Below are 13,833 nucleotides of genomic sequence, written 5' to 3'. Positions count from 1 at the left end.
TAGTCTGGCCAAGATGGTGAAACCCCGTCTCTACTAAAAAATATAAAAATTAGCTAGGTATTATGGCGGGCGCCAGTAATCCCAGCTACTCAGGAGGCTGAGGCAGGGAATTGCTTGAACACCGGAGGTAGAGGTTACAGTGAGCCGAGATCGCGCCACTGCACTCCAGCCTGAGCGACAGAGCGAGACTCTGTCTCAAAAAAGAAACGACAGAGCGAGACTCTGTTTCAAAAAAGAAAAAAAGAGGCTGGGCGCGGTGGCTCACAACTGTAATCCCAGCACTTTGGGAGGCCAAGGCGGGCGGATCACGAGGTCAGGAAATCGAGACCATCCTGGCTAACACGGTGAAACACCGTCTCTACTAAAAATACAAAACATTAGCCGGGCTTGGTGGCAAGCGCCTGTAGTCCCAGCTACTTGGGAGGCTGAGGCAGGAGAAGAATCGCTTGAACCCAGGAGGCGAAGGTTCCAATGAGTCGAGATCGCGCCACTGCACTCCAGCCTGGGCGACAGAGCGAGACTCCGTCTCAAAAAAAAAAAAAAAAAGAAAAGAAAAAAAGAAAAGAAAACACGAGATAATCCTGTCCGCAAACGCTTAGCAGTCTTACGTAGCCCTGGTGAAAGGATGCAGGAACACTCCCCCACCCGCGCCCCCGAGAAAGGCGAACGCGCAGCGCGAGGTTCCGGGTCCGCCAGGCTCCCGGCATGCAGCGCTGCAATCCCGGCGAGCACCTTGGCGCGCGGAGCTGGCACCTTGGCGCGGTCGGCGGCGGCGGGGACAGCTGTGACGTGTGAGGTTCTTGGTCTGCTGGCAGCTAGGGGCGACGAGGCGGGACGTCATGGAAGTGTAAGTCTCCCCGGGCGCGTCCCTTTTCGGCCGAGGAGCCCATCGGTTTGACCGCTGAGAGCCGAGATCCGTGGGAACTTGGCGACCCTCGTACGGAAGTGAGGGCAGCGGGCCGGCCCTGTCCGGGAGGGCCGCGGGGTGGGGACGGGGACGAATGGGACTCTCGCTTTGCCCCTTCGAACCTTCGCTTCCCCTCCACGCCCTGTGTCTGGGGTGCGCGGCCAAACACCTCCCAGTCTGGTTGCCTTTCAGTGTGCGCCCTCCTTCTCTCATTCATTTACCAGCGTTTTTGGGTCACAGTGCGGGGGTGGAGCCCAGCCTGGTATCCGAGCCAGGACTTAGAAGGCTATAAAGGCCTGAGTCTGTTCGCCCTGAAAGTACCTGGAGGAAAGATGAATCAGGGCCGGGTAGAGCTCTGCTTGCAGCACTGGGCCCCTGGGGAGCTCTCACTCGGAAGAGCTGCTCTCAGAGTTTGATGGGAGCAGTCAACACTGTGAGGGAAGGGGCTGGTTTTTGTGGGGAGAAGGGAAGGATGTGAGCCAGGACTGGGACCGGAGAAACAGCACGGGGTGTGAGGGTGTGTACAAGGCGAGGTAAAAGATTTTCTGACAATTTAACTCCACGTGGTCTTTTCCATGCTTGCTCGTTGCACGTCGTGCAAATGGAAGTTTTTGCATCTACTCCGAATGTGGGCTTTATATGGTTGATATTAACTTGTAGGTATTTACCTATCTTGTGTTCTCTGTGCACTGATTATTTGATTCAGTTTCCTTTATGTTCTTTTGCCTCGTGTTTAATGGTTATATGTACGATGGCATTTCAGATTTTTACATTCTTAATTGTTTTTTCTTAAGAAACAGGGTCTTGCTCTGTCCCCCAGGCGGGAGTGCAATGGTGTAATCATGGTTCACTGCAGCCTCACCTTCCGGACTCAAGCAATCCTGCTTCAGCCCCTCCAGTAGCTGGGACTACAGGCCCACACCATCACTCACGGCTAATTTTTTAAAAAAGTTTTGTAGATACAGGATCTCACTACAGCCCAGGCTGGTCTCCAGCTCCTAAGCTCAAGTGATCCTCCTGCCTTGTACTCCCAAAATGCTGGGATTGCAGGCGTGAGCCACCTCACCTGGTCCCTTCCCATTTTTTTTTTTTTTTAACTTAACACAATATATCTGTGTAACTGAAATGAAAGGATCATGAAACAATAATGTATGGAGTACACTCTCATATTGTCTATTTTTTATTAAGATGAATGGGGCCAAGCATGGTGGCTCATGTCAGTAATCCCAGCACTTTGGGAAGCTTAGGCAGGAGGATCACTTGAGCCTGGGAGGTGGAGACCAGCCTGGGCAACATAGGGAGACCCTGTCTCTACAAAAAATTAAAAAGCTAGTTGGGTGTGGTAGTGCATGCCTGTAGTCTCAGCTACTTATGAGGCAGAGATGGGAGGACCGCTTGAGACCAGGAGGCTGCAGTGAGCTGAGATGGAGCCACTGCACTCCTGACAGAGTGACAGAGCAAGGCTCTGTCTAAAACAAAACAAAACAGAACAAAAAAGGTTGACCCACTGAATTAATTTTGCAACCCACTGATCGGATTTCATCTGCAACCTGAAAAACTATTCATATAATTTACTCTAGTCCAAGCCATCATTACTAATTTTTCCCTCTTTACTGGAGCATTTCCTGTGAGCATACAACCCTGCTTTAATGTATTCATCTTAGAAAATCCCCTGTCCCCACATACATGTCCACCTCTTACTCCATTTCTGCTTACCATCCCAACAAAACTTCTTGAAAGTGCTGATTAGCCCCTCTTTCTCTCAACCATTCTGTTGGGCTTTCATCCTCACTGGTCTATAGAAATGACTGTTAAGATTACCTGATCCAGCAGGACGCGGTGGCTCACGCCTGTAATCGCAGCACTTTAGGAGGCCAAGGTGGGCGAATCGCCTGAGGTCAGGAGTTTGAGACCAACCTGGCCAACATGGCAAAACCTTGTCTCTACTAAAAATAAAAAAATTAGCCAGGTGTGGTTTTGGGTGCCTGTAATCCCAGCTACTCAGGAGGCTGAGGCAGGAGAATCACTTGAATTCAGGAGGCAGAGGTTACAGTGAACCAGATTGTGCCACTGCGCTCCAGCCTGGGCGACAGAGCAAGACTGCATCTCCAAAACAACAACAACAACAGAAAAAAAAACCCTGATCCCTCCATCCCTCCGTCTTGTCAAATCCAGAGGTTGATTTTCTGGCCTCAACTTTTTTGATCTCTCAGCAGTGGTTAATACAGAAACTCTAGAAACTTTCCTTTCTTCATGTTATATGTTCCTTTGTGATATTTCCTCCTACATCAAGGATTACTTCACAGTGTCCTTCCCTGGGTCCCATTCCTCCCTTGCTGGATGTCTAAGTGTTGAGGTATCTTAGGTCTCAGTCCTGGGACCCTTTCTCTCCACGCTCTGTCATTTAACCCATCTGTGTGCTGATGGTTCCCAAAGGTGTGTTTCTAACCTCTTCTCATCATCTATCCAATTGCATAGACCAAAAATCTAGCCCTCTCTCCTCACTCCGTAAATCCAGTCCGTCAGTGGTCCTGTTGTCTCTACCCTAGAATGTATTTTGAATGCAGCTACTTTTCACCGTCGCCACTGTTAGCTTTATAGTCCATCACCTCTGGGCTGGATTAAGCAATAGCCTTTGAGTGTTCACTCTTCCCCAGCCTCCATTCTGTTCTCCACATGGCAACTGGAGTGATCTTAAGTAACGACTGGAACATGTCACCCCCTGGGTAAAACCCTTCATTGACTTTCCATTGCACGTAGAGGAAATCTTCATCTCTTACCAGGACCTGCAAGACCCTGTAAAACCTCACCTACTCCCCAGCCTGACCACTTGCCACTCTCCCAACCTCCCAGACGCACACTTTCCACTGACAGGTATTTCCTTCTCCTCTAACCTTCTAAGCACTTTCTGAGGACAATTGCATTGCCATACCCTCTGTCTGGTATACTTTCCTCCTCGCCCTCACCCTGTTCTCTTCTTTTTATTGTATTTTTAAAGTTTGTTTTTGAGATGGAGTCTCGCTCTGTCACCCAGGCTGGAGTACAATGGCGCAGTCTCGGCTCACTGCAACCTGTGCCACCAGGGTTCAAGATTCTCGTGCCTCAGCCCACCAAGTAGCTGGGATTACAGGTGTGTGCCACCATGCCCAGCTAATTTATGTATTTTTAGTAGAGACAGGGTTTCCATGTTGGCCAGACTGGTCCAGACTGGTATTGAATTCCTGACTTCAGGTGATGTGCCTGCCTTAGCCTCCCAGAGTGTTGGGGTTACAGACGTGAGCCACCACACCTGGCCACCTGTTCTCATCTTGAAGGTTGTGTCCCTTTTCAAAGTTGCCTTTCCTCTTCAGTAAGTCTAACATAAGTTCTTTTTGTCTCTCATATCGACTTGATTTACTTTCCCTTAAATAATTACAAGTTGCAATAATAAATGTATGTTTACTTGTTTGGAGGGTGGGGACCAGTGTGTGTTCACCTAGTGCTTAGCATTGCATCTGGCACACAGTAGGCATTCAGCAAATACTTGTTCAATAAAGTAATATAATAATACTTTATTACCTTCATAAATATAGTCATCGCTCAGTGTCTTTGAGGGACTGGTTCTGGGACCCCCTGCATATACCAAAATTCACAGATGCTCAAGTCCCTTATGTAAAATGGTGTGGTATTTGCATATAACCTATGCACATTCTCCCATATACTTTAAATCGTCTCTAGATTACTTATTGTGATTTCATGACACATAATACCAGTTTTTGTCCATGGTTCCTGGCTCACAACTGCCATAGTCCTTGTTACTTCCTGAGTGACTAAAATAGTAAGCATAACTTTTGTTAAAGTATTTGTCCTTTGTCCATGGTTCCTGAAGCGGCCTTGGAACAGCTTCAGAGCAGTAAAGGTAAAAGACAGTCTTTTGTTAGAATGTTGGGATGCTCTGACCAGGCATGGTGGTTCACGCCTGTAATCCCAGCACTTTGGGAGGCCGAGGCAGGCGGATCATGAAGTCAGGAGATCAAGACCATCCTAACACAGTGAAACCCCGTCTCTACTAAAACTGCAAAAAATTAGTCGGGCGTGGTGGCAGGCGCCTGTAGTCCCAGCTACAGGAGAATGGCATGAACCGGGAGGCGGAGCTTGCAGTGAGCCAAGATCGTGCCACTGCACTCCAGCCTGGGTGACAGAGTGAGACTGTCTCAAAAAAAAAAAAAAAAAAGAATGTTGGGGTGTTGTAAGCCTCAGAAGCAGGCCTCAGAAAACAGAAGCTCTGTCCGTCTCTTGCTCTCTAATCATCCGCTGCCTTTCTGTCTTAGAGCTGGCGATAAAGAAAATCTCTGACCTGTCTTGTCTGATTGTTTCAGAGGGGGTCCTGCCCCTTACCTGTGAGGAAGGAATACCGCACAGAGAGGCCAAGGAGAATCTGGACGGGCCTTGCTGGGTTTCTGCACTCAGTCTGCTAGTATTAGATCACACTCTTTGTCCAATCAATTACTATGAGGTTGGCCATGCTTCAATCATCTCTCTCCAATGAAATCTCTACAAAACGCCCAAGAGAACTTCTAGATAGCCTAATAGGTAGATGTTTCTGGAGGGTGGTACGCCTGGGAAGGGCATAGAGCTCTGCGTCCCCTCTCCATCCCTCACCCTGTGCACCACTTCATCTGTATCCTTGGTAATATCCTTTATAATAAACCAGTAAACCTAAGTAAGTGTTTTGTGAGCCATTCTAGCAAATTAATGAAACCCGAGAAGGAGGTCCTGGGAACTGCAGCTTGAAGCCCATCATTGAGAAGTTCTGGAGGCCCTGACTTGTGTGGCTGGTGTCTGAAGTAGGGGTAGTCTTCTGGGACTGAGCCCTCAGCCCGTGGAATCTGACACTGTTTCCAGGTAGTTAGTGTCCGGATTGAATTGGATGGGAAGATACCCAGCTGGTGTTGGCTGCAGAGTTGATTGCCTGCTTATTGGTAGAGAGAAATCCCCACGCGTCTGATCACAGAAGTCTTCTGTATAGATTGTTGTCAGGTGAGAGCAGAGGAAAGACTGTTTGATTCTCAACCAACTTGTCATACCTGATGCAATGTAATGGCTGTGTAAATAGTTGTACTGTGTTGTCTAGGGAATAATGACAAAAAGTATCTGTCCATGTTTAGTACAGAGGCAGCCATCCTAGGCCTAACTACATAGTACATGTCAGCAACAGTGTAGCATTTTCTTAAAATTTTTTTTTGCATGTTTTTCATTTGAAGTTGGTTGAATCTAAGGATGTGGAACCTGAGGCTAAGGAGGACCAACTGTATAGGAATTCATTAGCTAGCATCCTAGTTGCTAGGCGTGTATATTTTCTGACTTTCCTAAGTGAAATGGTTTGAATCAAGGGTTTTTGTTCTTGTAACAGCCTGTCCACTTCTGCCAAGTAGTCAGTGATTTCTGGTAACCAATCTAGAATTTTGCGGCTAGTAATTCATGGGAAAATGAGATTTCCTGATATAGACATGTGATTTGGGAGTGGAAGGGCCCTGGAGTGGAAAGGTCTGGAAGCCTAACTTCTGGTCCTTACCTGGTCATCAACAGGAGGTGTGGTGTTTGGAAGTCTGCTCTGTGGGATCTTTAGCAGAACCTTGAGTTGCAGATACAGTTGACCCTTGAACAACACGAGCTTGAACTTCATGGATCTCCTTATACGCAGATGTTAAAAAATAAATGCAGTTGGCCCTCCTTATCTGCAGGTTCCAAATCTGCAACCCAATGCAGAGAATGAAAATAACGATATTTGAGGGTTGAGAATATACCGCGTATGTGGAGAACTGACTTCCTAGCTGCTGGTTCTGCAAGGCTCTCTGGGAGACAAGCATGTTCAGATTGTGGTATATGTGGGGGTCCTGGGACCAATCTCCAATGAATACCAGGGGATGACTGTATATTGTACCTCATCAGACACTCCCAGAACCTGAAGTGAGGAGGCACAATGAACGACTCCCCTAAGTTTTTGCTACTTTAAAAATTCTTATTGAGTAAATACCTACTAAGTAAATAGTATAGAATAATAATAATAGTACCAATAATAATAATAATACCTGAAATTTCTTCTTTTTTTTGAAAGAGTTTCGCTCTTGTCACCCAGGCTGGAGTGCAATGGCGCAATCTTGGCTCACTGCAACCTCCGCCTCCCGGGTTCAAGCAATTCTCCTGCTTCAGCCTCCGGAGTAACTGCCTGGGTAATTTTTGTATTTTTAGTAGAGATGGGGTTTCATCATGTTGACCAGGCTGGTCTTGAACTCCTGACCTCAGGTGATCCACACGCCTCTGCCTCCCAAAGTGCTGGGATTACAGGTATGAGCCACTGCGCCCGGCCCAGAAATCTATTAAAGGGGAGGAATATTTATGCTTTATTTGATTGACAATTTAAAAATAAAAACTTCTTGACCATTACTTGGAAATGTATTTTCCTCAAGTAAAAGGTTACAATTTTTTTTTTTTTTTTTTTAATATGGAGTCTCGCTGCATCACCTAGGCTGGAGTGCATGGTGCGACGTCAGCTCACTGCAACCTCCACCTCCTGGGTTCAAGCGATTCTCCTGCCTCAGCCTCCTCACTAGCTGGGACTACAGGCATGTGCCACCATGCAAAATATTTATATAGCAAAGTTAGGTATGTCTATATATAAGGTATTTGCTGTTTGGCTTTGTCTATAAATGATCACTGATATGCTAGAAAGGTTTGTATCCACTCTTTTATTCTTGAACATAATATGTATAATTGGCAAAGTGGACACTATCCTCTGTACCATTTTTTTGAGGTAGTGTCAGGATTTCTTTCCTTTTACAGCCGAAAATACTGATATTTATAAAAGGTAGGTAATAGGTACTATAACAACCCAGTAACAGGACTGAAAAGAGGATACCCATGTGCTAGATCCCAAGAGAATGCTACAGGTTAATTTGTTCATTGATTTCAGAAGCTGCCCAGTTTGCTTGTACCAGAGTTTAGTTTTTCAGAGCATGACTTGATAGCATAGGTTGGGCATAGGAGAATTTGAACAATTCTTTTAATCATTGCCTGCATAAGAGTTAACTGTGTGGCAGTTAATAGGAACTGTTTGGCCGGGCTCGGTGGCTCACGCCTGTAATCCCAACACTTTGGGAGGCCCACGCAGGCGGATCACGAGGTCAGGAGACTGAGACTATCCTGGCTAACACAGTGAAACCTCGTCTCTACTAAAAATACAAACAATTAGCCAGGCGTGGTGGCGGGCACCTGTAGTCCCAGCTACTCTGGAGGCTGAGGCAGGAGAATGGCGTGAACCGGTGAGGCGGAGCTTGCAGTGAGCCAAGATCGTGCCACTGCACTCCAGCCTGGGTAACAGAGTGGGACTCCGTCTCAAAAATAAATAAATAAATAATAGGCACTGTTTGCATGGGCCATTTGTGTATGTGTTTGCTTCTAAGGAAAGTTCACTGAGAGATCTTTTTGTTCTGTTTATTTGGAATTCAGTTTCCCCAACTAGTTGTTTACATCCATTTAATTGACTCACCATTTTAAGCAAATTTTACAAGTTAAGTGTCAAATAGAACGTCAGCTTCAGTCATCTAATTCATTACTTGAGGAAATTAAGTAACTGCCTGCCTGTGGTATTGATTTAGACAGTTGTTTTTGTTTTGTTTTTTTACTCAAGCATTGCCATGTTAATTTGCCAGGGCTGATTTTAGAAAGCACCACACAGTGGGTGGCTTTGACTGCAAAAGCTTATTTTCTGACAGTTCTGGAGACTGGAAGTTGAAGATCAAGGTGTAGCAGGTTTGGTTTCTTTTGAGGCCTCTTGCCTTAGCTTGCAGATTGCATACGTCTTGCTGTGTTCTCACATGGTCTCTCCTCTGTGAGCACAAGTCCCTGAACTTTTTTCTAGACAGTCTTGAAAATGCATTTGGAGTATTTGCTTTAAACACATGTAAATAAAATGAGTACTATTTTAAGTCCTACAGGAGAATATGAAGTTTTTGTATAGGTAAGCAGTTTCTGGAAGTCTGATTGCGTGTGAATATATTACATAATACTGAAGTGTTAGCTGTAGAGCAGACAGTTCTGCTTTGTAGAGATCAACAGCTTGTACATTTATAATTGCTAGATGTGTCTAGTAAGTTCTAGTACCTCTAAAAAACTTTTAGAGGCCCAGTGTGTTGGCTCACACCTGTAATCTCACTTCTTTGGGAGGCCAAGGCGGTCAGATTATCTGAGGTGGAGTTCGAGACCAGCCTGACTAACATGGAGAAACCCTGTCTCTATTAAAAATACAAAATTAGCCGGGTGTGGTGGCTCATGCCTGTAATACCAGCTACTTGGGAGGCTGAGGCAGGAGAATCGCTTGAACCCGGGAAGTGGAGGTTGTGGTAAGCTGAGATCATGCCATTGCACTCCAGCCTGGGCAACAAGAGCGAAACTCTGTCTCAAAAAAAAAACAAAAAAACAAAAAAAACAAAACAACTTTGGGGGAAAATGTATTTTACATCCTCAATTATAAGTTACAGTTGTTTTTTTTTTAACCTTATGGCATTCTTTATTTTAGCTTTACATTTTTTTTTTTTTATTTTTTTTTTTTATTGAGACGGACTCTTGCTCTGTTGCCCAGGCTAGAGTACAGTGGCGCAGTCTTGGCTTATTGCAAGCTCTTCCTCCCGGGTTCACACCATTCTCCTGCCTCAGCCTCCCGAGTAGCTGGGACTACAGGTGCCCGCCACCACGCCTGGCTAATTTTTTGTATTTTTAGTAGAGATGGGGTTTCACCGTGTTAGCCAGGATGGTCTCGATCTCCTGACCTCGTGATCCGCCCACCTTGTCCTCCCAAAGTGCTGGGATTACAGGCGTGAGCCACTGCACCTGGCCATAGTTTCACATTTTCATATTCCTTAACTTCTTAGCATGAAAAATTTTAAACCTATGAAACAGCTGCAAAAAGAGTGCCACAAATACTTGTATACTCGTTACCTAGAGTCACCACTTGTTAACTTTTTTTTTTTTTTTGAAACGGAGTCTCGCTCTGTCTCCCAGGCTGGAGTGCAGTGGCCGGATCTCAGCTCACTGCAAGCTCCGCCTCCCGGGTCCACGCCATTCTCCTGCCTCAGCCTCCCGAGTAGCTGGGACTACAGGCGCCCGCCACCTGACCCGGCTAGTTTTTTGTTTTTGGAATTTTTTAGTAGAGACGGGGTTTCACCGTGTTAGCCAGGATGGTCTCGATCTCCTGACCTCATGATCCACCCGTCTCGGCCTCCCAAAGTGCTGGGATTACAGGCTTGAGCCACCGCGCCCGGCCTTCTTGTTAACATTTTGATTCGGATATTTGCTGCCTTTTTCTTTTTCTCTTTTCTTTTTTCTTTTCCCTCCCTCTCTCTTTCCCTCCCTACCTCCTTCCCTCCCTTCCTTCCTTTCTTTCTTCCTTTCTTTGTTTTTGATTAGAGACACTTGAGCCCAGGCTGGACCTAAACTCCAGGCTGAAGCTTCCTCCTGTCTCAGCCTCCGGAATAGCTGGGATAACAGGTGTGAGCCCCCATGCCTGGCATTCCCTTATTTCTTTTGCACAGGCATAAGCTTTCTCTCCATACACAGGTGCACACACTTACTTAACTGAACCGTTAGAGAGTTGTAGATGTCAGATCATTTCACCCCTTCTTGAAAAAACAGGGCATTCGGTGTAGCTCTAATTGCCTTATCACACTCAGGAAACTTAGCGCTAATTTATCTACTATTACTAAGACAAACAATGTAAACTCATATTTTTTCAGTTGTCCTAATAGTGTTCTTTTTCCTCCCAATTCAGGATCCAGTGAAGAACTGCACATTGCATTTAGTTGTCATGTTTCTTTAATTTTCTTTTCTCTGGAAATTTCCTTAGCTTCTTTTTGTGACATTGGCATTCTGACAGATGACATTGATATTTGAAGAGTCTGAATCTAACCCAGTTGTTTTGAAGACTGTTCCTCAGTTTGGAATTCTCTGACTGTATCCCCATGGATAGATTTGAATGAAACATCTTGGGGCTGGATTACTCTGAGGGATGTGTCTTTCTCATGCGTCACATCATTGGTGCTGTGAAATTGGATAACTTGATTAAGTTGATGTCTGTCTGGTTTCACCGTATCCTGTTGCCAACAATCTGTCATTTAGTGGTGGTTACAGTCACTTCTCAAGAATAAAAACTGCCTTTAAAACAATTTCCCATACATACAGCTCGTTTAGGACTTCATAAAAGGTAGATAAGGTACCTCTTGACATTTTATTAAATAAAGAAAGGCCTGGCATACATGGGCATTTATACTGTGAGTATTTGGCTGGGTTTAAAAAACAATGTATCTTCCTGATAAAAATCAATGGATAAATCAGCTTCTGTCAGCCAGAGTCTGCAAAATGCAGTACGTGTGTAAACATCGATTGTTCTCTTGATCCCAAAACACAGATTCATTAAAACTTAAGTGAAAGAGAGTTTTCCTCCTTTATATTTGTTCTAGAAGAGGCAGAGGCTGTTCTTTGGATTCTTGCATTACAATATTGACTTGTTTAGTGGGGTAGTAACTTGGAATGGCTAAGGACAAATTTCCCAGAGCGTGGAATGTTCTGAGTGACAGAGAAGGGGCCATGATTTGGAAATGAAGTTGTAACAGTGCACCTGGAATGGATCCATTGGCCCCAAAGAGAAATAACATTCATATTTTTTTCTCCAGTCAAGTATTCCAGGAAGAGATGTCTTAATGCCTCATATTGTGTAGAGCACAGGGAGTTATAACTCAATTTCAAGCAAAGATAGGAGGAAGCCAGTGGGCTGATTTCCTGATTAAGTAGGCAAAGATGACATGTGGTTTCACTTGTCATTTTCAATTTTAAATGAACTGCATCACATGCACTAATTATGCATTGTCCTTCCTGTGTTAGGTTCCTTTCAAATATGATACTCTGTGACTTGAGTGTGTTTGTGGTCATTTGGGCAAAGCAGCACTTTTGTGAAATCGTAGCTTGAATCACTGGTAGCATTTGGATCACTGGTAGCATTTGGATCACTGGTAGCACAGAGCTGATTTGATTACAGTGCTGATATCACTGTGCTGATGACCTAAGGCCTAGGTCGAGCCTTGTTGGTTTTGCTTTATTTATTGGCTGGGAAATCACCTCTCTGTTTGGTCTGTGCTTTTGAAATCTTGGGTCATCATTTGCATCATCTCGCTGCACTCCTGGTTTAAGAAAATACAGGTGTCTCTGTTGCACATTATGTCAAGTGCAGACCCCTCTACCTGATTTTTCAGGATTCTGCATTACGAATTTCCATTCATCCAGTCCAGTCTCATTTCCCACAATTCCATAGTTACCTTCCACTTTGTTTAGACTTCTTACTGTGTGACCTTGAGCAAGTTATTTAATTTCTGAACCTTGGCTTCCTCTCTATACAGTAGGGATCATATGAATAGCTCCTACGTCAGAGGGGTTTTAATGAGAATTAGCTGAGATAACATCTTTTAAAAATAATAGTCTTCCATTATGGAAATGTTAATACAAGTACCAAGAACTATTCTAAACTTTTAAAATTTGTTGTCTCACTTCATCATAACAGTTTGATGAGGTAGGAGGAGCTGGTGGTAGTGGTAGTTGCACAGGTAGTGGTAATGATAATGTTGGCGCTTATTGAGCACTTACTATGTTCCAGGTACTTTACATGTTTTCAGTGAACCCTGTGAACAGTCTTACAAGGCCGATGCTATAATTGCATTTCATAGATAGGAAATTTAAACATAATGAGATTAAGTAACTTGCCCAGATTCACACAGCCAAAGAATTCAGGAGCTGGATTTAGAATCCAGGCCATACTTTTAGATACTAGTTTCATCCCATTTTTATTGTAGAAGGAAAACTTAGGGAGTAATTAACTTAACTAAAATTCTCACAGCACATAAATGGCAGAGCTAGAATATGAACCCAAGTCTTGATTTCAAAACTATGCTCTTTGTCATACTCCACTGCCTCCAGACTGCTGAAACAATGCTTTCTGTTGTGCTATTGTAGGGTGGATTGATTGTGATTTAATATATGTAACATCGTTGTTTCTTCACTCAGGAAAGATGGCATATTGCCTGGATTAACTGTTACACAGGGAACCAGGCTTTTGGCCGCTGCTTGCCACCCTGACTCTGCCTGTTGAGTTGATGTAGGTGGTGAACACCCTTGGAGCGCAGTGGATATTTGGCAGGATACTTGACCACGGCTGGAATTCCCAGTGGTGACATTAGTGTTAAGTGGCCCATTTCTGTTGATTCAGCAGGAGGACGTGGCTAGCCCAGGATGTCAGTAGCTGATGGGAGGCAGACAGTAATGGGGAGAGGACATGGCTGTGTGATGGGACAGCACTTTGATCCCAAGTCTGCTCTGAAATTGCCCACAGCTAGCTAAACCATGTTGGACTTAAGACATTTCTCAATTTCAATTTTAGGTTGTAGGCCCTAAATTCAAAAAGTGGACTACTACATCTTGACAGGAATTCTTTTACAGATATTTGATACCCAGAAAGGGGTGTGAGTGCAGACTGATGATAGCTTACTTTTCTTTTTCAGGAAGGATGCCAGTTCTGCGCTTCTCAGTAACTACGAGGTAAATTGGACTGTTACATTTTCCTCTCTGATAGTTTGCCCTTTGTAACTAAGATTGTTAAATTCATTTTGGTTAGAAATGACTGAATTCAGGCTGGGCGCATTGGCTCATGCCTGTAATCCCAGTACTTTGGGAGGCTGAGGCGAGTGGATCACTTGAAGTCAGGAGTTCAACACCAGCCTGGCCAACATGGTGAAACCTAGTCTCTACTAAAAATACAGAAATTAGCCAGGTGTGGTGGCATGTGCCTGTAGTCCCAGCTACTTGGTATCCCAGATGAGGCAGGAGGATCACTTGAACCCAGGAGG

At 44.8% G+C, this 13,833-nt stretch overlaps 1 protein-coding gene across 4 annotated transcripts in view; it reads left to right on the top strand.

Moving 5' to 3' along the window:
- The first annotated feature begins 597 nt into the window (after positions 1-597).
- The window catches only part of CRCP (CGRP receptor component), a 40,367-nt gene continuing 27,131 nt past the window's right edge, over positions 598-13,833 (top strand). The window contains exons 1-2 of one of the 4 annotated variants that reach the window (XM_003895921.2): positions 674-847; positions 13,489-13,525. In XM_003895921.2, the coding sequence (XP_003895970.1) occupies positions 840-847; positions 13,489-13,525 (45 nt within the window). In that variant the 5' untranslated portion in view covers positions 674-839. Of the gene's footprint in view, positions 848-13,488; positions 13,526-13,833 lie in introns of all 4 variants that reach the window. The other 3 variants (XM_009202879.2, XM_003895923.3, XM_009202878.4) reach the window with 3 other exon arrangements.

The sequence above is a fragment of the Papio anubis genome, chromosome 4 (genome assembly GCF_008728515.1).
Source record: "Papio anubis isolate 15944 chromosome 4, Panubis1.0, whole genome shotgun sequence".
Lineage (NCBI taxonomy): Eukaryota > Metazoa > Chordata > Mammalia > Primates > Cercopithecidae > Papio > Papio anubis.
The sequence above is the reverse complement of the archived record's forward strand: the minus strand, read 5'-3'. Positions and strand labels throughout refer to the sequence as shown.